The sequence below is a fragment of the Myxine glutinosa genome, unplaced genomic scaffold, assembly GCF_964187855.1.
Source record: "Myxine glutinosa unplaced genomic scaffold, kmMyxGlut1.1 SCAFFOLD_2362, whole genome shotgun sequence".
Classification (NCBI taxonomy): domain Eukaryota; kingdom Metazoa; phylum Chordata; class Myxini; order Myxiniformes; family Myxinidae; genus Myxine; species Myxine glutinosa.
In genome coordinates, this window is record NW_027618456.1 from 24,642 (window position 1) to 48,625 (window position 23,984).

General features: G+C 48.5%; 1 protein-coding gene across 1 annotated transcript in view; it reads right to left on the bottom strand.

Annotated features, from left to right (window-relative positions):
- Window positions 1–1,204: 1,204 nt before the first annotated feature.
- Window positions 1,205–23,984, bottom strand: part of LOC144889299 (E3 ubiquitin-protein ligase TRAF7-like) — a 38,687-nt gene continuing 15,907 nt past the window's right edge. Inside the window, exons 7-8 of the mRNA XM_078769404.1 lie at window positions 9,206–9,392; window positions 1,205–1,394 (exon numbers count right to left, since the gene is read on the bottom strand). Of these exons, the coding sequence (XP_078625530.1) occupies window positions 1,205–1,394; window positions 9,206–9,392 (377 nt within the window). The remainder of the gene's footprint in view (window positions 1,395–9,205; window positions 9,393–23,984) is intronic.

Sequence of the window (23,984 nt, forward strand, 5' to 3'; positions counted from 1 at the left end):
ATACTCATCAACTGCCACGATTCCATTTGCCTGGAATCTGGCATTGCAACAACCAGCCATGGCACTGCAAGTGGGGAAGGTGACTGACACCCTGCAGAACTAAAATCAATACCTGTTAAATGAAGGATGAGCTTCCTTCAGGATCCAATGGCCATCCAGTAAGGAGATGGTGTCTCCTATAAAACACCCATCCGGTTGGACCGGTTTTTTTTTAGGAAGTAGGTTGTCGACAGCAACCGCTCAGGGTAATACCTCCGTTCGGACTTGGGAGCGTTAAAGTGGTGCCCGGAACCATCTTACACACTCTGTGTCAAGATTGCTGGTCTTACTTTCTCTCACTCGAACTATAGCTACCGGGCTAGCTTCAACCTCTCTTTCTCGCAAACAAACATCATACACTTTTCATACTCATTTTCACTCCTCACCTTTACATTCTCTCTTTTTATTTCTCTTTCCCCACATTTATGAATGCAGTTATTTTATTTTAGGGCTGGCCTCAATGAGGACTATGTAGTCCGTGGCTGGAGCCGTCAACATAAATAACTACCGGTAAATTTAAAAAAGGAAAGTACTGGATATATGTTAGACAGAAAGGAGGAATCTATTGACATTCCTCTTGAATTGAGGTAGGTTGGGATAGAGGTGAAAGCAGGATGCAGGTAAACTGTTCCAGAGTGACAGTGCGGGGAAAAAAAACTGGAAGAATAACTCATAGCCTTACTCCTCAGGACAGATACGGTGTATGGATCGGAAGAAACTGCCAAATGTGTGGAGCGACAGAAAGTATGCTCAGGTGGAACAACCTATGAGAGAACCTCAGAGCACATTCTGTAGTAATATCTATAGAAAAGGCTCAAGGAAGCAACAGAGCAGAAGAAATGAGAGAGGATCCAGGGATGATGCCAAACTCCTGTCCCACCGAAATAGCAGCTGGTATGGTTCACCAAGTTGTTTGATTCCTGACCTGGGTTTGATTCCTGGTCTGGGCATGTAATTTTCCCACATATGTCAATTATTAAGGAATAATTAATCAACTTCATAGTTGTTAGTTGGCAGTAAAGACTAGATGGAAACAAAAATGGAACAACCCAGAGGATCAACTACAAGCAAAAATGACCCTAGGATGAGCTAGAAAATGTATTTATAAGCTTTTTGATCAAAATAAGTGATCTATAAAATACCATTATGGAGTAAGTTGAGCTTATTACAACAAATTGGCAGTCATGTTTTCCCCTGCATTACAACCCCATGATACTGACCCATATTTGGAATGAGGACATTTTATGTGCTCGCATTCCCGAAGATGGGCTTCCAGATTCATCTTCAGTAATGGAAGGCAGCTTGGATTGTTTGGACAATGCACAGGGCGATAATCACAGTTTTCTTCGTGCTCTCTGCAGAGAATGAAAATGTGCACAAAAAATGGGTTGGAGAGATTGAAATTTATGAAAATATAAGTTCCCTGCAAAAGCTGAACACATTCTGAGTTTTAAAATGGCAATCAAACAATTAATTGAAATACAGGGTGCACACAAATTACCGTTCAGCATTCAAACAAATTACCGTTGGCTTAGTGGTTAGGGTGCTGACTTGGGATCCTGGGTTCGAAACCCGGGCGATCACGGAATTAACGCCAGGGAGGTTGACTCAGCCTGTCATCCTCCCGAGGTCGGCAAATTGAGTACCAGTTCACTGGTAATTCCCCATGTGTCGCAAGAGGTGACTAACAGGGTTGGTGGCAGGAAGGGCTTCCGGCTGGAAAACATTGCTTCAAAAAGGGGACAATAGTGCCCAAAAAAGGCCAAACCCCGTGCTGTGGGGAAAAATGGCCTCTAAAGGTGGTTCTTCTTCTTATATCAAACCGTAATGAAAAAAAATAATGAAATGGCATAGAACGATGCGGTTTGTGGCATGTGAAAGAAGATTTCTCAGAGTTCTATTGAATTTGGGGCCATTATTTTTTGCACCAAGTGGTCATTGGGCCATTCTTCTTTGCTGATGCCACTATGAAGTCAGACAATTACCTCGATATGTTAGAAAACCTTGTACTCCCCCAACTGGTGGACCTCAACAATAGGTCATTTATCAAGATGATGGAGATCTCCCACATGAGTCTGACAATACGTGATTTCCTCAATGAACACTTCAATGATCGATGGATTGGGAATGATGGTAAGATTATGTGGCCACTACGTACCCCAGACGTAACCCCTCTGGATTTTTTTTCAATGGCGTTATGTGAAGGACGTACTGCACTGAACTAGGGTTACCGATATTGTGGATCTGAGGAAGAGGATAAGGGCTGCAATCGAGACTGTAAATTCAGGAATGCTGTACCTAACATGAAAGGAGATTGAGTATCGCCTTGACATCTTACATGTGACAAGAGTAGGTGCTCACATTGGAGTGAACTGATAATTATGTGTGTTTGTCTGTTTTTCTGTGAACAGGATATCTCAAAATGTTGTGGACAGATTCGGACGAAATTTGCTAGAGAGGTTGGGTGTTTGACAAAGATGAAATGATTCGATTTTGGTGAAGATCCAGATACGGATCCGAATACTCGAATTTTTAAAGCAATTCTATACCATTCTATACCGCCTGGCGTTGGCTTAGTGGTTAGGGTGCCGGCTTGGGATCCCAGGATCCTGGGTTCGAATCCCGGTCGATCGCTGAATTAACGCCAGGGGGGTTGACTCAGCCTGTCATCCTTCCGAGGTCGGCAAATTGAGTACCAGCTTGCTGGGATGAATGATCACGGTGTGTACCCCGATTCAGAATAGGCACACTGTATCCCTGCGCATCGTAAGAGCGTGACCAAGGGTTGGCGTCAGGAAGGGCATCCGGCCATAAAAACATTGCCTCAAACAGGGAACCATGATTGTCATGGGGCCCGCAAGGCTAACCCCCGCTCGAGCGGGGAAAAATGGCCTTAAAACGATCATTCATTCATTCATTTTCTATACCATTGAGAGTTAGGTTCACAAACGACATATAGCACAATTTCTCAAAAAAGGTATGGATGGATTTGGACGAAACCTTGTGGACAGGTTAGTTGTATGACACAGATGAATCGATTTGATTTTGGTGAAGATCTGAATCGGGATCCGGAACCAATAGTTTCTTAATTTTTAAGTGATTCTTCACCATTCACAGATGGGTGGGGCCAAACACGACATAAAAAAAATATATGAATGATCGTTTTAAGGCCATTTTCCCCGCTAGAGCGGGGGTTAGCTTTGCGGGCCCCATGACAATCATGGTTCCCTGTTTGAGGCAATGTTTTTATGGCCGGATGCCCTTCCTGACGCCAACCCTTAGTCGCCTCTTACGATGCGCAGGGATATGGTGTACCTATTCTAAACCGGGGTACACACCGGGAGGGCCAAACACGATATACAGACTTGGCATTTAATATGGAATATTTTTTTTGTGGGGGTGAACTTACTTTTCAAGATGTCTTAGAACCAAAAGTTCATTGGAATTATGTTGAAATTATTCTAGATTTTGTTAATGTGACCTTTAAAAGAAACAAAAACCACATTTGACATTTCGAAGCAAATAAATTGATCCTTGAAAGTGATGTAAACTGATATCGAACCCAATTCACAGACAGTACTGTGTTAAACTTCTGTACGTTTTCCAGAAGTATCTCTTTATTTTGCACATTAGCCAAAAATTTTTTTAACAAAAACAAAAGTTAAATTACGACTGGGATTACGGACAGTAAAATTACAGTTAAGTACTTCGTGTAACCCCCACGAGCATTCAGGAGAGCACGTACACGTTGAGGCATGCTGTTCACGAGATTTGCCAAGGTTTGGACAGGAATCGCTTGCCATGCAGTGACAATAGCCTGCTGAAATTCACGCACAGAGGTCGGCTGCTGGTCCAAGTGGTCGATTTGACGCGTTAATTCTGCCCACAAGTTCTCTATCGGATTCATATCCGGGGCATGGCAGGCCACTCCATATGCTCTACACCACGGTCAGCAAGAAAGTGTTGGATCATGCGAGCACGATGAGGCCGCGCATTGTCATCTTGGAAGACAAAGTTTCCTCGAAAGGCTGCAGGAGCAAATGGAAGCAATGTTTCTTCCAGAATGGCCCTGAACTTGAACTGGTTCAGGTTTCCATTCAGAACAACCAGGTCAGTTTTACCCCCTGCATGAAAAGCAGCCCAAATGGTCACCCCACCACCTCCAGCTTGGACTCTTGGCACTATACAATCTTTGTTGTAGGCTTCATGCACTTGTCTGCGCACTCGGACGTGGCCATCTTGATGATAGACCAGAAATCTAGACTCGTCACTGAAGATCACATTATTCCAGTGTCCTGGCTGCCATTGACGGTGCTCTCTGGCCCACTGCAATCGGCGCTGGCGGTGTTTTCTGGTCAGGCGTGGCTTTCTCAGGGGACGCCTGGCACGATAGCGTGCTTGAACCAGTCGTTGGTTGAATAGCCTTCTGGATACAGGCACATTTGTCAGTTGCTGCCACTCAGCCCTAAGCCGATTAGCTGACTTGGTACGGCCATTGCGGACTAACCGGTGCAGCTGGCGATCATCCCTCCTTGTGGTTCTGCGGGGACGTCCTGGCCTCGGTATTGGAGTAGGGACACCCCTCTGAGCATTTCGTTTCAGGATCTTTGACACCTGACCTTGAGTGATGCCATACTGCCGAGCAATAGCACACTGTTTCATGCCGTAATTTTGTAAAGCCACCACTCCATGACAAACAGCATTGTCGAGTTGACGGACCATCTCCAGAGGAAGCGGCAATAACTTTTGGAAACGTGCAGTAGTTGTTTTCCACTAATACAGAATGCAACAACCCTTGTATACCCGACTGTGAAGCCAATCATCAAATGCACCTGTCCGTACATTTTGCCACGCCACCTGTGATATAATCCTGTTGTTGACTTCTTGCTGCGACAGACAATCAGTGACATGGTTCTTTTAACAAATAATAATAATAATAATAATAATAATAATAATAATAATGCATTTATTTTATATAGCGCTTTTCAGGAAGCCCAAAGACGCTTTGACAGAGTGCAAAACATAATGCATAGCAAAACATAAAAACAATTGCAACAAAAAAAAAAGAATCAATAGGGAAATATTCAAAGCACAAAGGAGGGAGAAGGAGAGGAGATAGTCAGGGGTTAGATGCTGTGGGTTAAATGTTGAATGCAGTGTTGAACAGGTGGGTCTTGAGTGATGTTTTGAATGTGGTGAGTGAGGAGGAGTCTCTGATGGTGTGAGGTAGCGAGTTCCAGAGGGTGGGAGCAGCGATGGAGAAGGCCCTGTCCCCCCAGGATCTAAATTTGGTCCGGATGGGGGGGGTCAGGAGGTTGGTACCAGCAGAGCGGAGGTTGCGGGTGGGAGTGTGTCTGGAGAGGAGGTCAGCCAGGTAGGATGGGGCCAGGTTATGGAGGGCTTTGTAGGTCAAGAGGAGGATTTTGTACTGGATTCTCTGGGAGATGGGGAGCCAGTGAAGCTTGTAAAGGACGGGGGTGATGTGGTCACGGGTCCGGGAATGGGTGAGTAGACGGACAGCGGAGTTCTGAATGTATTGGAGTTTATTGGTGATTGTTGAGGGTGAACCATAAAGGAGGCTATTGCAGTAGTCCAGACGGGAAGTGATGAAGGCGTGGATGAGGGTTTCTGCAGCCAAGGAGGAGAGGGATGGACGGAGACGGGCGATGTTTTTCAGGTGAAAGAAGGCTGTCTTTGTGATCTGTTTAGTGTATTTGTCGAAGGAGAGGGTTTGGTCAAAGATAATGCCAAGATTCCGGATGTGAGGGGAGGTGGATACTGGGAAACCGTCGATGTTGAGGGCAAAGTTATGGGTGGACTTGGTGAGCGTTTTTGGGCCAATGATGATTATTTCAGATTTATCACAGTTAAGTTTGAGGAAGTTGATTTGAAGCCAGGATTTTATTTCAGTGATGCAGTTTGTCAGGATAGAGTGGGTGGCGGTGGAGATGGACTTGGTGGAGATGAAAAGCTGGATGTCATCAGCGAAGCAGTGGAATTGGAGACCATGACGGCGGATTAAGTGACCGAGGGGGGACAGGTAAAGGATGAAGAGGAGGGGGCCAAGAACTGAACCTTGGGGGACACCTTGGGGGAGGAGAGCAGTGGGGGATTTGCAGTTATTGATGGAGATGAACTGACGTCTGTCAGAGAGGTATGATTTAATCCAAGAGAGGGCAGTGCCGGTAATGTTAAAGGTGGTTTCAAGTCGGGTGAGGAGGATGGTGTGATCGATGGTGTCAAAGGCGGCGCTGAGGTCGAGGAGGATGAGAATGTTGAGGTTGCCAGCGTCAGAGGAGAGGAGAAGGTCGTTGGTGATTTTGAGGAGAGCAGTTTCAGTACTGTGGTTGGAGCGAAATCCGGATTGGAATGTTTCATACAGGTTATTGGCAGAGAGGTGATGTTTGAGTTGAGTGGCTACAGCACGTTCCAAAACCTTTGACAGAAAGGGTAGGTTGGAGATGGGTCTGAAGTTATTTAGGGTGTCAGGGTTTAGTCCAGGTTTTTTCAGAATGGGGGTAACAGCAGCAATTTTGAGGGATGGTGGGACGATGCCTGTAGACAGGGAGGAGTTTATTGTTGCAATGATAAGTGGAGAGAGAGCAGGAAGGGAGGCCTTGACAAAGCTGGAGGGGATGGGGTCAAGAGTGCAGGTGGCAGTTTTCATTCCGATGAGGAGTTCAGAGAGGTCAGTAGGGGAGACTGGGGAGAATTGAGACAGGGGATGGCAGGATAAGGGGGGGCAGGTGGTTTGAGGGGGAGCGGGTGCGGCGGTGGTCAAGCTGTTGTAGATGTTTTCAATTTTGCGTTGGAAGAATGAAAGGAAGGAGATGCAGTTGTCTATTGTGAATGACTGGGTGGTGGTGTTCAGGGGGCTGAGGAGTTTGTTTATTGTAGAGAAGAGTGCTTTTGGGTTTCCGGAGCCAGAGTGGATAATTTGAGAGTAGTAGGCGGAGCGGGCGCGGGAGAGGGCATCTTTATAGTGTTGTATGTGGTCCTTGTAGGCCTGGGAGTGAACTGTGAGACCTGTTTTATTGCGGAGTCTTTCAAGTTGGCGAGCACGAGTTTTCATCAGGCGGTGTTCAGGGGTAAACCAGGGAGCAGAATGGGTGAAAGAAACTGTTTTGGTTTTTATAGGCGCAAGTTGGTCAAGGCAGGAGGAGAGAGTGTGGTTGTAGTAGTCAGTGAGGTCAGAAGGGGTGTGGAGGTCAACGAAGGGAGAAGTGGACATTTTTTCAGAGAGGGTCGATGAGAATGAGGTAGGTAAAAGAGCGTTTAGCTTACGGAAGTTGATAGTGCGATAATGCCTTGGTGCTGGGGTGGGGATGTTGATGGTCAGAGTGATGGCTAGGTGGTCAGAGAGAGTGAGGTCGGAGCCAGAGAGATGGTGCAAAATTAGTCCAGTAGAGCAGACAAGGTCCAAAATGTGACCACGGTTATGGGTAGGAAAGTTGACATGTTGAGTGAGGTTAAAGCAGGTGAGTAAATCAGTGAAGTCAGTGGTTAGCGTGGAGTCAGTGGAGTCCATGTGGATATTGAAATCACCAAGGAGGAGGATTGAGGGGGAGAGGGAACATAGCTGGGTCAGAAAGTAGGAGAAGTCAGACAGGAATGATGGGTGTGGTTTGGGAGGGCGGTAGACAACAGCCATGACTGACTGTGTGTGACCAGAGAGTTTAAAAGCCAGGTGTTCAAATGATGGAGCAGATGAGATGGAGATGAGGTTGGTCTTGATGTCTTGTCGGTGAATAACGGCAATTCCACCACCTCGGCCCTCCGAGCGTGGTTTATTGATGTAAGAATATCCATTGGGTGTGGTGAGGTTGAGCGTGTAGTAGTCCAGTGGTTGTTGCCAGGTCTCAGTGAGACAGAGAAAGTCCAGTTTATTTTCCAGGATGTAGTCGTTCAGGATGAGGCATTTGTTGTTGAGGGACCGGGTATTGAACAGGGTGAGCTTGATGTTGTTTTGTACGGCGGGTATGAATCCAGGTGATTTGGCCAGGGTTCGCAGACAGGAGGTGCGATTTTGTGCGTTGTTGTGACCAGGTGTGTTGGGACGATGAGTGGGAGTGTGCTGAGCCGACCAGAGGATGGGGATGGAGTGACCTGATTGTAAATAAACAAACTTACGACCGGAGCCACGGTGAATGTACCTGGGTCGACGCAGGAGTCCATTCGATTTGATTGCAGAGATGCATGATGGGGTGGAGCGGGTTTTAAGCAGGAGAAGCCTTGCGGCGGAGTACCGCAGAGCCATGCCAGCAGGAGCGAAGGGACGAGCACGAGGCCAAGGGTGAGGAGGCGAAACAATCGTCACAACCCACGGGAGTGGGCCCGAGGAAACAGCGAAGGAGCCGAGCAGGTGAAGCCAGGAGCAGAGCCGGGACCATGCAGAGGGCAGACAGGAGCGAAGAGACGAGCACGAGGCCAAGGTTGAGGAGGCAAAGCGGCAAATGCAGCGGCAAACGACCGCCGCCGCTAATCAAGATCACGGCGGCAAACCGCCACCACCGCCGCTGCAAACAATGGGCACAACCCACGAGAGTGAGCCCGAGGAAACAGCGAAGGAGCCGAGCAGGTGAAGCCAGGAGCAGCAGAGCAGAGCCGGGACCGTGCAGAGGGCAGACTCAATGGCCAAAAATCCGCCACGACCACCAGGAAAGCAAGATACGGACAATGGTCCAGTCAGAGAAGCGGCGAGCAAGTGACGCCAGCGTCCTCTCACGACCGGACCGGAAACGGAAATGACCAAAGTGTAAAATAAATCACCAAAGTGTAAAATAAATCACCAAAGTGTAAAAGAAACTCACCAGATTGATATATTGAGTTAAGAAAGTAAATCCAAGTCAAGAAAAAAAATATATTCCGTATTAAATGCCAAGTCTGTATAACATGATATTTCAAAGTTGGGGATGAGTTATGACCTGGTGGGGGTATGCACTCAGCATAGTGCCGTTCTTGTTTTAGTTGCACCTTTTTCACATCGTCAAATATTAATTGCATACAGAATGATGTCAAAAGCCTATTTAGATTTATCCAGGTAGTCTATACTTCAGGGAACCAAGATGGTATTCAATCACATGACACACTAATATTTATGTACTGTACGTAGAGGTTATACAATTCCCTAGAGAAGCTTTCAGTGCTCAACGCAATTTCAACATACTTCCGCGTGTTGAGTTTCACTGTGAAGGGGCAACCTTGTGGATCCACCTCGTATGTTCCAGACTTGACAACTCCGTTTGCAACCCGACAGCCAAACTTGCAGTGTACAAAGAGCTCTCCAATCTGCTCAGCCACGGCGATGTTATTCACCACCACGGTCAACTTTGCATTGTCCACAGGGCACTTATCTGCATGTGTGCATGCAAAACATCAACAACATAAATTAATCAATAAACAAGGGAAGTTTGATTGATCAATCACGAGCAAAATTAAAACATTATCAGAACTGGTATTGTTACGAATTCATGTGAATTACTATTCAGGTCTTTGCTTATCAATGTGTAGTCGATTAAAGGTTGTTGTGATTAAAGGGTCAGGAGCCCTTCTGGGGAAAAGGAGACCGGAAACGGAAGGAAAAACACACGAGGTCCTGGAGAAGCGACGATCTTCTTCTTCTTCCACGCCGAGCTCCGAGGCGAGGGTATCGATATCGAGCAGCGTCTGACGCTGCGATGGGAAACCCATCTGGCGAAAGGAATTACCTCTTGACACATCAAGTTGCCGTGGGTTCGTGCACGGAACCAAGCGTCCTACACAGTTCGCCTCACCGTCTACAAGGACGCGTACGGGTCGCACCTTGGGCCCCGCGCGCTGGACAAGCCGCGCGTTGCTTTGCCAAGGAGGTGTGCGCTGCAACCGTTGTTCCCGGTACGTGACGTGCACGTTTGGGAGCACGTCAGCCAGGGGTTCGTTCAACCGCCCGTGTGTGGAGAAGCCGACCATCATCTTGGTCAGGAGGGGTCCAGAGACATTGTGAGGGACAGAGACCAAAGGGGTCGTGAGTACCCAAGGGGTCGGGAGTGGGGAAAGGGGACACACATATATAAGATGGCCATCTTAATCATATTGGTGATTGATTGTTGATTGTGGATTGTTGATGGTTGTTGATTGTTGATTCCTTGGGGGAATATATTATTGATTACTCTGGATCATTGGTGTGGGGTTTCTTATTGACTGGAATTCATATTGATTGCGTTACGAAAGCGTATAAATCATATATCTTTCTGGCGGGGTGCCTCCCACGGTCCGGGGGTCACCGAGACCAGGTAGTTACCGGGAGGACCACGTAACAGAATTTGGGGGCTCGTCCAAATTATAATTTGCGGATTCGCAATTGGGTCTACGTCCGGGATCTGTAAAATTTTCTAAATTTTAGTCCGGGAAAGAATTCCCAAGAGTGGGAACTTTTCCAACGTTCCTAAAATTGTTTTGCTCTGTCGACAAAACAACAACAACAATAAAAAATAAAAAATAACAATAGCAATAATAGTAATACTGTTGCTTTTCTTTGTTGGAAATTTCTGGGGTGAAGGTTAACAGGTGTTACCAGTAGTCACCATGGCGTTTGTGGCACAGAACTTTGCGGTAACACCTAGTGAGGCACAGTTCCGAGCGTTACTAAAAGCGGACCTCTTGAAATTGGCCAAACATTTTAACTTGGAGGTCCGAACTAATTTGAGGAAGGCAGAGTTGCAGACCACGGTGATACAGTCTATGGTGGGATTAGGAACATGGGACGAGTTAGCCTGGCAGTGGCTACCCGAAGAACCTGAAGACGTTGAGCTCCGGAAACTGGAGTTGCAATTACGGAGCCAGGAACGGATCAAAGAAGAGGAAAGGAAAGCAGAAGAGAGGAGAGAAGAGAAACAAGCAGAGGAAAGGAGAGTGGAACGAGAACTCCAGGAAAGGGTAAAAGAAGAAGAAAGGAAAGCAGAAAAGGAAAGAGCAGAAGAAGAAAGGAAAGCAGAAGAGAGGAGAGAAGAGAAACAAGCAGAGGAAAGGAGAGTGGAACGAGAACTCCAGGAAAGGTTAGCAGAAGAAGAAAGGAAAGCAGAAGAGAGGAGAGAAGAGAAACAAGCAGAGGAAAGGAGAGTGGAACGAGAACTCCAGGAAAGGTTAGAAGGGAGAAAAGCAGAGGAGAGGAGAGCTGCCAGGGAACTCGAAGCAGAGGAGAGAAAAGCCGAAAGGGAGTTGAAGGAACGTGATCTGGCGCTTCAGCAAGAGATTAAATTCAAGGAGCTGGATTTAATGAGAGAACGGGGAGAGGTACCACCCTTGCTGACGGGGTCGCCACCTAGCCAGAACACCTGGGAGGTGGGCAGACATGTGAGGCTGGTTCCACCCTTCAGTGAAAAGGAAGTCACTCAATTTTTTCCACACTTTGAGAAAGTGGCTCGACAGTTAAACTGGCCGGAGGAGGCCTGGACCATGCTAGTGCAAAGTGTGCTAGTGGGTAAAGCTCAAGAGATTTATTCGGTGCTACCAATGGACCAATGTGCAGATTATGAGGTATTGAAGAAGCACATCCTCAAAGCCTATGAGTTGGTTCCGGAAGCTTACCGGCAAAAATTCAGGAATGCCAGGAAGAGGGAGAGTGAGACCCATGTGGAGCTTGCTAGAGTGAAAGAAAACATGTTTGATCGGTGGTGTGAGTCAAAAGGATTCGGGAACGACTTCGAAGCATTGCGTGACCTGATGCTGGTGGAGGAATTTCAACAGTGTGTCCACGAGAACATCAAAGTGTACCTGCAGGAAAAGAAAGTACCGAAGTTGTGGGACGCAGCCACCATGGCAGATGATTATGCCTTAACACACCGGATAGGGGTCCACGAACCTAACTCCTCGCCTAGATCTCCGCAGGGGAGGTGTGGAACAGCAGGTGCAGAGAACGACAATACATGGCGGCGGCCTCGAGACGATTATGGGGACAACGCTGATACCCGAACTGTTCGAAATCAGGGGGCTACAGGCCCAAGACAAACTTATTTTTCGGGGGGCCCGAGGCAGACCACGAGTTTTTCCTCCGGGCCTACTTGCGCTTTTTGTAAGAAACGTGGACACTTGATGTCCAGTTGTTACCTCATGAAAAGGGAAAACCCAGAGTGGAGTCCGACTATTACCACTCCGAATGCGATGGCAAGCGTAAGAAATCGCCCACAGAAGAGTTACCAACCATTTATTTATGAGGGGTGGGTCTCACTCAAGGGAGACTTGACTAACTCAAGACCGGTTAGGGTTTTGAGGGACACAGGAGCCCATCAATCCTTAATGCTTGAAGGCATTTTGCCATTGTCAAAGAGTACCGCAACTGGTGATAATGTTCGGTTACAAGGGATCGGTGGCTGTGTTAGTGCCCCACTTCATGTCATCCATTTGGAATCCGATTTGGTGTCAGGACCGGTCACCGTCGGTTTACAAGCCACGCTTCCTGTAGAGGGAGTATCTGTGATTATCGGGAATGATTTGGCCGGGGGGCAAATTTATGGTAACCCGAGGGTGGGTAAAGAGCCCTGCAGGGGAAATAACACCACCCCCGCTCGGGATGGCGACAAAAGTTCCAAGTTATTTGTAGGGGGACTGAACTTTAACACAGAGGAAGAAGTTCTGACCTCTGTCTTCAACAGATATGGGCCGCTGGTGGAAGTGCGGGTGGTAAAAGACAGGGAAACGCAACGGTCAAAAGGGTTTGGCTTTGTCACGTTTGCAAGCACAAGAGACGCCAGAGAGGCAGAGAAGAATTGGAATGGTAAGGATTTGGAGGGTCGGACCATAACAGTAGGGAAGGCATTTCGTAGACGTCGAGAGGTCTACAGAAGAGGACAACTGGGCGGTAGTTTTGGGGTTGGCAGCAGCCGATATTACTATGGAGGCTCCCAGAGTTACGGCACCTCCCGAAAGAATGAATGTCAGAGCACTGGCCGAGAAGGAGACCGCCAGTCAAGTAACGGCTGGGACAAGGGGTCCCACCGTAACTGTTAGGAGTCTGGAGACGTTGAAGCACTAGATATGGGGGAGCCGCCGAGCCGGGGCTCCTACACGGACTAACCGTGAACGCCACGTTCTTAAAGGCATCCAGGTAGTGAACTTTCCTGCACGGACTAACCGTGAACTCCACGTTCTTAAAGGCGTCTATGTAATGAACTTTCCTCCCCGGACTAACCATGAACTCCACATTCCTTAAGGCGTCCATGTAGGGAATACTCAGCTGGGCCTCCCGAAAAAGTGCTATCGAGAGGTTTAACTTTGGGGCTTTGGTCACCACCTCTTAACCGTCATTCAAGAGAAACTAGAAGTGGTTGACGCTTGGTCCAGAGTGAATTAATCTAGGGGTTTTGGTGAAATTTTGTTGCTTTATTTTTAAGTGATAATGGTGCCCGGGGGGAACTGATGATTTGGGGGTGTAAGTTATCTGGTTTGTTTATCCAAGTTGGCCGGCAAAGAACGTTTTCGCTGGGTTCAAACTTTCTTTCTTGAAGGGGGGGAGTGTTACGAATTCATGTGAATTACTATTCAGGTCTTTGCTTATCAATGTGTAGTCGATTAAAGGTTGTTGTGATTAAAGGGTCAGGAGCCCTTCTGGGGAAAAGGGGACCGGAAACGGAAGGAAAAACACACGAGGTCCTGGAGAAGCGACGATCTTCTTCTTCTTCCTCGCCGAGCTCCGAGGCGAGGGTATCGATATCGAGCAGCGTCTGACGCTGCGTTGGGAAACCCATCTGGCGAAAGGAATTACCCCTTGACACATCAAGTTGCCGTGGGTTCGTGCACGGAACCAAGCGTCCTACACAGTTCGCCTCACCATCTACAAGGACGCGTACGGGTCGCACCTTGGGCCTCGCGCGCTGGACAAGCCGCGCGTTGCTTTGCCCGCTTTGCTTGGCAAGGAGGTGTGCGCTGCAACCGTTGTTCCCGGTACGTGACGTGCACGTTTGGGAGCACGTCAGCCAGGGGTTCGTTCAACCGCCCGTGTGTGGAGAAGCCGACCATCATCTTGGTCAGGAGGGGTCCAGAGACATTGTGAGGGACAGAGACCAAAGGGGTCGTGAGTACCCAAGGGGTCGGGAGTGGGGAAAGGGGACACACATATATAAGATGGCCATCTTAATCATATTGGTGATTGTTGATTGTGGATTGTTGATGGTTGTTGATTGTTGATTCCTTGGGGGAATATATTATTGATTACTCTGGATCCTTGGTGTGGGGTTTCTTATTGACTGGAATTCATATTGATTGCGTTACGAAAGCGTATAAATCGTATATCTTTCTGGCGGGGTGCCTCCCACGGTCCGGGGGTCACCGAGACCAGGTAGTTACCGGGAGGACCACGTAACAGTATACAGGTGTAAAATATATTTTTTTACGTCGTTTCCACACTTATTTAATGAACCAGCAGTGTTCAACCCCCTTTTGACACAACAACAGCTCTAAACTCATCCCTAAATTGTTAACAAAGTAAACTTTTAAGCAGCTTCTGATCACAAGAATACAGCATTCTTCTTTGCGCACTTTCACCCCTCCTACGAAGATGTTACCTACTCACCATGCATCACCTCAAACTAAAAAAAAAGTTGGCAGTGAAAAAAAACCAAATGTTCCCATTAATGGGAAAAAAATTCCTTGTATCGAATTTTTTTTTTTTTAACAAATGTTGAACAACAGGCCATTTCAGTAAGACAATTGAATGTCACCCTTGACATTCAAAGAATGCCATGCAAGGTGCCCGGATCAAACCAATACTGATGCAACAATATTGTTGCGAATATGGAATTTGGCCTCCATATCCGCTTGTAAATATTCCCCTATTTTCTCCAATACTCCCCAACTTTCCCCAATCCCCCATTCCCTAGTCCCATTGCATGTAAATAACAATCAGTAGAGCCGACCTTCCCCTTATTCCCCCATTAAATGTCGTGCCCAGGTCCACCGCACCACACGTAGACAACTTTCGGACATCTTCCTAGTTATTCTTATTCTATGTCAGTTAAGGCCTCGTCTCCATTAATTATGACTCTTCGTTGCACCAGAATGTGATTATATGGCATCAGTAGTGAGTTTAGGACCTTTCCCATACCTCCTTCCATCTTCTTCCCCAACAATTACAACAACAACAGGGGAGATGGCGGCGGAGCGGGGGAGGATGCGTCCTCACACCGGCTCGATTAGCGCCATAGACCATGCGCTCCACGGGGTTACCACGAAGGGGCTCCTTGTCAGCTCCTCGTCAAGGGCGGAGCCTGGTAAACCCCCCGCACGCACCCAATGAGAAGCAACGTGCCGATTCCACGAGGCGGAGCTAACGAGCCGAGGGCGTGTCACTCCCCGCCGGATATACGCGGCCCCGCGCCGGATGTGACGTCAGATGCGCCCCCAGCCTGGAGAGAGAAGTCGCCACCCCTCGAGCGCTGCAATACCTCCACCGCATCTCTTAAACTGGACCGTACGTGATCCTGCCCTGAGCCCAGGTGCACCTGGAGCGATCGCTACCCGCTTTCTTTGCCATCAAACCCCGTGTGAGTGAGCCTTGTCCCGTTTATCTGTCGTCCGTTGGGGTTAATATAAGTGTGTTTAAGTGCCCACCTTCCTATGTTTCCCTCTTGTCCCTGTAATCTAAACCTTCCGCATTATTGTAATAACAACCTTTGAGAACCGTATCCCTGGTGTCGTGTCGTATTAATTCCAGCCGTGTGTCTTCTTTTTCCTTCATTGGTCTAGCATAGCGCGATTAGTCAACGTTCGGGCACAATCGGGTAACTTGTGCAGACGTGGTCATACCATAAAACCGCTCGGTAAATAACATCCAAGCCACGTCTGTAACAATTGGTGTCGAGGAGTGGAATTCGAACCCGGGACTAAATTAGTTAGGCCCAAATTTTGGGAGGGAAAATCGAGCCGGAGCGCGTACGGCGCTCGACCGAATCGATTCGGAGCGCGTTTCCCGCGCGAAATTATAACGGCGAAATTTGAATTTGTTTTACGAAAATAAAAAATAAAAACCGAATTTTGAAAGTCGCGCTATGGCGGATCAAGACAGCTGGGGTCCGGTAAAGGAGAGTGAGGTAGGGTCGATCCAGGACCAAAATGAGGGACAGGAGGAGAGCGAAGCAGTGAGGGCGGCAGGTTCGCAAAATAGCGCCGTCACGCACGAAGAAGCGGGCGCGCAAAATGGCGCCTCGCTGATCACCGCGCCAGCGACCGTGGCAGCGCCCCCGATGGATTTGAACTCGTTTTGGATACAAATGAAGGCCCTTATGGCCCAGAATTGTGAGCAAATGAGGGCTGATAGAAAGCGATTGGGTGAGCGGTTGGGGAACCAAATTGAAGAAATAACGAACCGAATGAGGGCTCGGAGTGAGCGATTGGAGGGCCAACTGGGGGTAATGAGGGACGAAGCGAGGGGTACCGGAGAGGGGTTAGACAACGGGATAAAGGAGGTGAAAAATGGGTTAATGGGGGTAGAAAATAGAATGGCTGCCCAGGAGAATCAGATAGAGGGAGTGAAAAATGGGGTAGAGGGAGAGGAGATTAGAAGAGGTGTGAGTGAGGAGGTCGGAGGAGTGCGCGAGGAGGTGAGGCACTGTAAGGAGCACATGGAGAAGGAGGTGAGAAAGGGGACTGTAAAGTTACAGGGGGGCATAGAGGTCCTGACGCAGGAGGTGGAACAGCTGACGGAGGGACAAAAAGAACTAACGGAGCAGGTTCAAAGGAACACTGCGGTATTAGGAGGGTTAAAAGTGACACAGAAAGAACTAAAAGACGACTTGATAGCGACGAAGAGGGAATGTCAGATGGTACGTGAGGGACTGACAACGAGGTTGGACGAGGTGGTAGAGGTAATGGAGACGAAGGACCGGCAGGTGAGGACGCACATGGAAACGGTCAAGGTAGCCTTGGAGGACGAGCTTGAGGAGACGTACCGGGGAATAAAAGAAGTGAAGCACAAATTAGAAGAAGTGGAAGAAGGGATGAGCGAAATTAAGAAGCGACGGAGAGGGGATAAGAAAGAAATAAAAGAGGAGATAAAAGAATTGGTCCAAAGTCTGTGTTTGGATCGTGATGATGTGCTCATTAACCGGATGAGGGATTCGCAGGTGATGGAGGAGAAGCGAAGAGGAAGAGGACCCGGTGTAAGTGGTGACCAATATGGTCGTGCGTATGATGCGCCAGGGGATTTAAGGAGCTTGGGGGTCGAGATGGACCCGGGTGTTCGTGAGAGGCCGTTGGTGAAGTGTGCGACAGGTCTGGTGTGCGAAAAAGGAGGTGTGCGAGAAAATCCGACTCTGGGGTGTGTGAGGAAAAAGTGCGTGCCAAGGAGTGAGTGTGCTGGCGAGAGTGAGTCGGTCGTAGCGCGTGTGCGAGGGAGCACGTGGAAGCGCGGTGTGGTGAGTGTTACAGAGGGTGTAACGGGAGAGTGTGCGCGAGAAAGGTGTGTGACGGACAGGTGCATGAGGAAAGAGTGCGCTGTCAGAAGTAAGGAAGAGTGTCCACCTGTGGTGAGTGTTACAGAGGGTGTAACGGGAGAGTGTGCGCGAGAAAGGTGTGTGACGGACAGGTGCATGGGGAAAGAGTGTGCTGTCAAGAGTAAGGGTGAGTGCGCTGTCAGGAATGGAGGTGAAAGTAGTGAGAGTGACATGGAGCGTGAGTTAGTTGTGACAGGTGAGCGAGGATGTACACCTGGGATGGAAGGATGCACACCTGGAATGGTAGAGCGTGAGTGGGAATGCACGCTGGAGTTGGTGGTGAGGCACGTGGTTGGGTGTGCGAATGAGAGCACACCTGTGATTGTCACAGAGGAGGTGACTGAGGAGGGGGCGCGAAGAGGTGTTTTGGTGAGGTGTGCGAGCAACGAATGTGTGCCAAGGTGTTCGGTGGTCAGGTGTGTGACCAAGGCTGTGAGTGGAATGGGTGTACCTGGGTGTGTAAGGAAAGGTACGAGGAGCATGGGCACGGCTGGATGTGTGAGCAAGGAACGGGCTGCGGGGTGTAAGCGTCCAGGTGAAGCATCGACGTTACACGGGTTAGAGGTTAGAGCGACTTTTAGCCGAAGCAGGCCCTCGGTGCGTGCCGGGCCTCGCTTTGAACGGCCGCGTCCAGGCTCCACTAGGCGGAGCTGGCAGCCCGATAGGAAGGGTCGTTATGGCGACCACGTTTTGTTGAGACGTGCCGGCAGGTCGAGATCGGGACATTGGATGGCTCCACGCCGAGGTGGTGCGTGGGATCTCGGCCCGGGTAAGCCCCCGTCCCTGCCCCGAATGCCGGACGCATCCAGCCGCTGGCACAAAACAACCAGCATCCATTGCTTGGCTTCACGAAGCCGGGCTTTGGACAGGGATTGGCGCACCGAGAGGACCTAATAAGTAGACGGGTGATAGTGATAGTAGTGATTTGATACAAAATTTAGAAAAGTGAATAGAATTGGCAGTAAATAGAAAATTTTTGACTTGTGGAATCTGGACGAACAAAATTGATAGTGAGAGACCCCCGATGTGGTGGGATGGCAAATCCACCATCCCTCACAGTGGGGGGCAAAGGAGCACTAGATTATGGGGTGTATGGCAGTGAAAACTAGCCCGGGTGGGTTAGGATATGGTGTGTAGGGATCTAGCGAGGATTGACATTAGGTGACGTTAAGTTTAGTTAGTGACTGATACCTGTAGTGGGGACGCAGGTAGATTAGTATGGATGATAATGACGAGGGAGCGCAATAGTTTAAAGGGACGACTGGGAAGCGCAAGTTTCAGAAGGGAGTAGTTAGCTGAGATGATGCTGTGTGTGTGAGGATTGAACAGGTGTGATTGCACAGGTGTGCAACTGGACAGGTGTGTGGAGCAGTGTATGAGTAGTGAGTGTTGTGGATCAGCGCGAATGCGCTTGGGGAGAGAAGGGTGCAGGTGGCACCAGGTGTGAGAGCACAGGTGTGCAAGTACAGGTGTGTGGAGAGAGTTGGAGTAAGTGGTACGAAGTGGTGTGCATGGTGCGAAGGTGTGGATGGGGGAAGAGTGGACCCCCATCACGGATACCCGGGGCGGGTAGTGTAAGTGTTAGGTAGGGGGTACAGGTAAATTGTGGTTGGATATTGGCATTTGTGGTGCGGGTGAAAGAATGGTACATGGATGGGTGCATTAGTGTTGTGGAAATGGCTGGGCGTGTAGCCTGTTAGTGTGTGTAGTTGGTTGGGCACTCCACCACTGTGAGGATGTCGGCCAGGTGAGGCCGCAGGTGGGCTCTGGGAGCCGGTAGAGTTGTGGATGGGGCCCGAGGATCCGGAGGACGGACCCGGGTAGCCCAGTGCCAGAGAGGGCACCGAGTGGGGAGAGTGCCAGAGGGCCTTCCCCAGGTAGTTAGGTTAGGGCAAGGAGCAGGTAAGCTCGGAGGCAACTGCAGTGGTGGAGGTGTGCAGGTGGGTAGACCCACTGGGAGAGGTACACGTCGCAGCCCTGAAATTGTGCGAGGGCACCGAGAGATGAATCGGGGGAGTGAGACCCCAAATTGAAGAGCACCACAGTTTGGCCAATGGGAATTGGTTTTTAGAACCCATAGTGTAAGAGGGCCAATGGTTTGGCCGGAGAAAGACCCCGGGTAGTGTAAAGTTGTTAAAGTCATTTAGGAAATAGTTAGGATTGAAGAACCTGTCGCACCATACGCAGCCACTTACCTGTGGTGATGATGATGACTCCACACCTGTGTTTTCCTTGTTTTGTTGCAGGAGATGAATCGCTGTGTGGATTTGTGAGACGCATCACGACGTGGATGAGACATTGGGGTGATTCCATCTCTCCCTCCCTAGGAGGGACTGATGATGAATTGGTAATGGCAAATTTTGATGTGCAGTTGGAGATGGCAAATTTTGATGAGAGTTGAAAATGGCAAATTTGATTGGTTAGGAGGGAGAGAAGACGAATTTGGTATATGGGAGGAACGGGGAAGACAGTAGGGATGTTTGTTGATTTGTAAAGTAGATGTTTATGGGTAGTGTTGTGTTGTGTGGATACAGTAAGGGGTAAGGGAGGGGCCATGTAGGTTACCTGGTGGGGGGGGGGGCGTACGATAGGAACGTACCTGTCTCACCTGGTTCCCATGTGCCCCCAGTGTGCATCACCTTACATTGCGTGCACTTTTGCGCCCTTACCACCTTACTCACTTGTTTCTTCTTTTGTCTCCCACCTCCGAGGATCTGGCTTTGGGGTAGAGAGAAAGGAGAGAGAGGTGCTGGCTGCGCAGTTGTGGGCCTGCACTTTCGCTGTTTGCTGCCGGGATCGATACACCATATGGACCGCAATGTTTGTGGCCACCCACAATGGACCGCAGTTCGTTTGCGGCCAAGCACCACCCGGGGATGGACCTATGGATCAACGTGGCACCTATGCCATAAAGGTGAACCACTGTTAATTAACACCACTGAAGGCCACACGAAGAGCAAGAGACACCTGCAGGGTTAGGGGTTGTCGAGTTTATTTTTATTCCAATGAACAATGGTGACTGCACCGATTGGCGGTGGGGTGGTGCTTTTGATGCTGGGACAGGGTGCTCTGCACGTTATTAAAGGCCGTCGGCCACAGAGCACTCGTGGGTTGGTGTATCGATGTTGGCAAGCGCGCTCTCTCTATGCATAACATCTGCATGTGTTCCTCCAAAAACAGGTCCTGGATCGTAGTGTAAATAGCAGCGTAGTCGTGTAAATAATGCTCCCTACCGGCTGTATGTGTAGTTTGCGAATTCTTTCCGGATTCGGTTATCCTGTGGGTGTGTTTCTGAGAGGAGAAGGGTGCAACGTCGCAGGGGGACATATTTACTCATTTGTGAATATCTGTAAAACTGTCGCACTCAGGGTAGAGTTAATAGTAGAGGGAACTACATTGCGTGCCACACTAAAGTAGGTAAAAATTTATCGGGTCGGGACGCCCCGAGGGTAGAGAAGGGTGCAATGTTGCGAATATGGAATTTGGCCTCCATATCCGCTTGTAAATATTCCCCTATTTTCTCCAATACTCCCCAACTTTCCCCAATCCCCCATTCCCTAGTCCCATTGCATGTAAATAACAATCAGTAGAGCCGACCTTCCCCTTATTCCCCCATTAAATGTCGTGCCCAGGTCCACCGCACCACACGTAGACAACTTTCGGACATCTTCCTAGTTATTCTTATTCTATGTCAGTTAAGGCCTCGTCTCCATTAATTATGACTCTTCGTTGCACCAGAATGTGATTATATGGCATCAGTAGTGAGTTTAGGACCTTTCCCATACCTCCTTCCATCTTCTTCCCCAACAATTACAACAACAACAGGGGAGATGGCGGCGGAGCGGGGGAGGATGCGTCCTCACACCGGCTCGATTAGCGCCATAGACCATGCGCTCCACGGGGTTACCACGAAGGGGCTCCTTGTCAGCTCCTCGTCAAGGGCGGAGCCTGGTAAACCCCCCGCACGCACCCAATGAGAAGCAACGTGCCGATTCCACGAGGCGGAGCTAACGAGCCGAGGGCGTGTCACTCCCCGCCGGATATACGCGGCCCCGCGCCGGATGTGACGTCAGATGCGCCCCCAGCCTGGAGAGAGAAGTCGCCACCCCTCGAGCGCTGCAATACCTCCACCGCATCTCTTAAACTGGACCGTACGTGATCCTGCCCTGAGCCCAGGTGCACCTGGAGCGATCGCTACCCGCTTTCTTTGCCATCAAACCCCGTGTGAGTGAGCCTTGTCCCGTTTATCTGTCGTCCGTTGGGGTTAATATAAGTGTGTTTAAGTGCCCACCTTCCTATGTTTCCCTCTTGTCCCTGTAATCTAAACCTTCCGCATTATTGTAATAACAACCTTTGAGAACCGTATCCCTGGTGTCGTGTCGTATTAATTCCAGCCGTGTGTCTTCTTTTTCCTTCATTGGTCTAGCATAGCGCGATTAGTCAACGTTCGGGCACAATCGGGTAACTTGTGCAGACGTGGTCATACCATAAAACCGCTCGGTAAATAACATCCAAGCCACGTCTGTAACAATATGTTTACGCAAGATTCAGTTTATACAAGTGCAAATTTTACGTAGATCACAATGAAACAAATTCCTTGGAGGGGGAGGGGGAGATGGAGTGGTGGCACATGACTGGAATATGCAGATAGCGAGACCCAACATTGTTTTGATCATCATCATGGTGATGCGGAAAGCGATATTACGTCTCACCATCTACATATTACAGTCACATGATACCCCCCTTCCCTTTGGGAAGATACTTAACACTAAGTACATGGGACCTCCACATTAGGGTCATTCCATGTCAAATCATCAAAGAATCTGCCGTCATCTCTCAGATTTTTGTAAAACTTTGGGAACCAATTGGGACCCATGAAAAACAGCTAGAACTCAAATATTTTTGCTAACAGCCTCTTAATTAGTGAGATACAGGTTAACGAACTTTGGACTAATTAGCGCGATGTCGCGAATTCAAATGGCCATATCTCTAAAAGTATAACACCTAGAGAGCTGGTTTTGGTGTCATTTTAAAGGTATTTTCATGCCCTATGAATTTGTCTGGGCAACATTTTCCTACCTCCAACCACAAAAAAGCTATCACAAAATATAAACTTCAATCGTGAATCCAAAAAAGATGTATCCTTCAAATTTCCTCAAATTCATCCCAGATGTACCTTATGATGTCAAGAAGCTTCCACATAAGTTTTGTGATGGGCACTCCAATAGTTTCTGAGATATGAGCAATAATGTACATGTATGTATGGCATATAGGTTCGAAAATCAGCATTTGTAATGTATTATACAATCATTCTAACCTAGCCATGACAGGGAACACAGGGAACAACCATCAATTGCTTTGAAGTATCATATACTTTCATTTTCAACTGGGCCTGAGGGGAATTCTCATCTGGGGAATTCCAACTGGGATTTCCCATGTGGGTAATTCGAGGTGATGCAACTTTCACAGTCTAAGATCCCCAGGGAAAGTCCAAGTTGGCTTAGTGTAATGCTTAGGCCTGCCACCAACAGAAATTGGCAGTTCACTTCTGAAGGAGCTGCAGAAAAATGACGACTGCCAAGGAAAAGTTCATCTTGAAGCAGAAATCCTGCTGCAATCCCTTTGGAGCTCATGAAAAACCAAAGTCGTCTGGCTTGAGAGCTGTTAGCCAAAAAGCCATAGCCGCTCATCCAAGCCTCAAACTGCAAAGTGCACAGAAAATCTGTACCCAGTGTCGTAAGAAACTGGCAAAAAGACAACCAGGTGTGGTAGAGACTCAGAGTGAAATACCATTACCAGTGACCAGCAGCGCTATTAGCAGTAGTGAGGACAATGATGGTGGAGGTGAATCACCAATACCAGGCAGTTCAGGGGAGTTTGAATTTCATTCTCCTGAAATGGAACTGAATACACTGAATGAGTCTTTGGGATTGATTGGAGAATCACCTATTCCAAAAAAGAGACTTGCTGCAGATAAATATGTGAAATCCAAAACCAAGAAAATCGGTGACACTGTGAAGAAAAAATTGGAAATCGCGACAGGATTGCCATCTAACAAACTCCAGGATGCAGGACAGGAGATGATAGAACAACTCAAGCACAAGTTTGAATCAACGACCAAGAAAAGTGAACAAGTGCAGGTGCTGACTGTTCTGCCAAAAAGCTGGACAATTGCTGAGATCACAGAGGAGTTTGATGTGTCAAGCTACATGGCTAGGAAAGCAAAGGCATTGGTCAGAGAACAAGGAATTCTCACCATTCTCAGAGTTGCATGTGTCATGGAACATACCCCAGAGAGGCATGAGGTGGATGTTAAGTTCCTCCATCCACATGGACCATCCCCATCATATACATTTCCGGAACCAGCAGACCCTCTCACTATTGACTACCAGGATGTGCTTACTACTGTTGAACCAACCACTGCAACTGGAAGGACATATTGTATTTCCAAGAAAGAAAAGTGCTGCTGTTGCTGCATTGAAG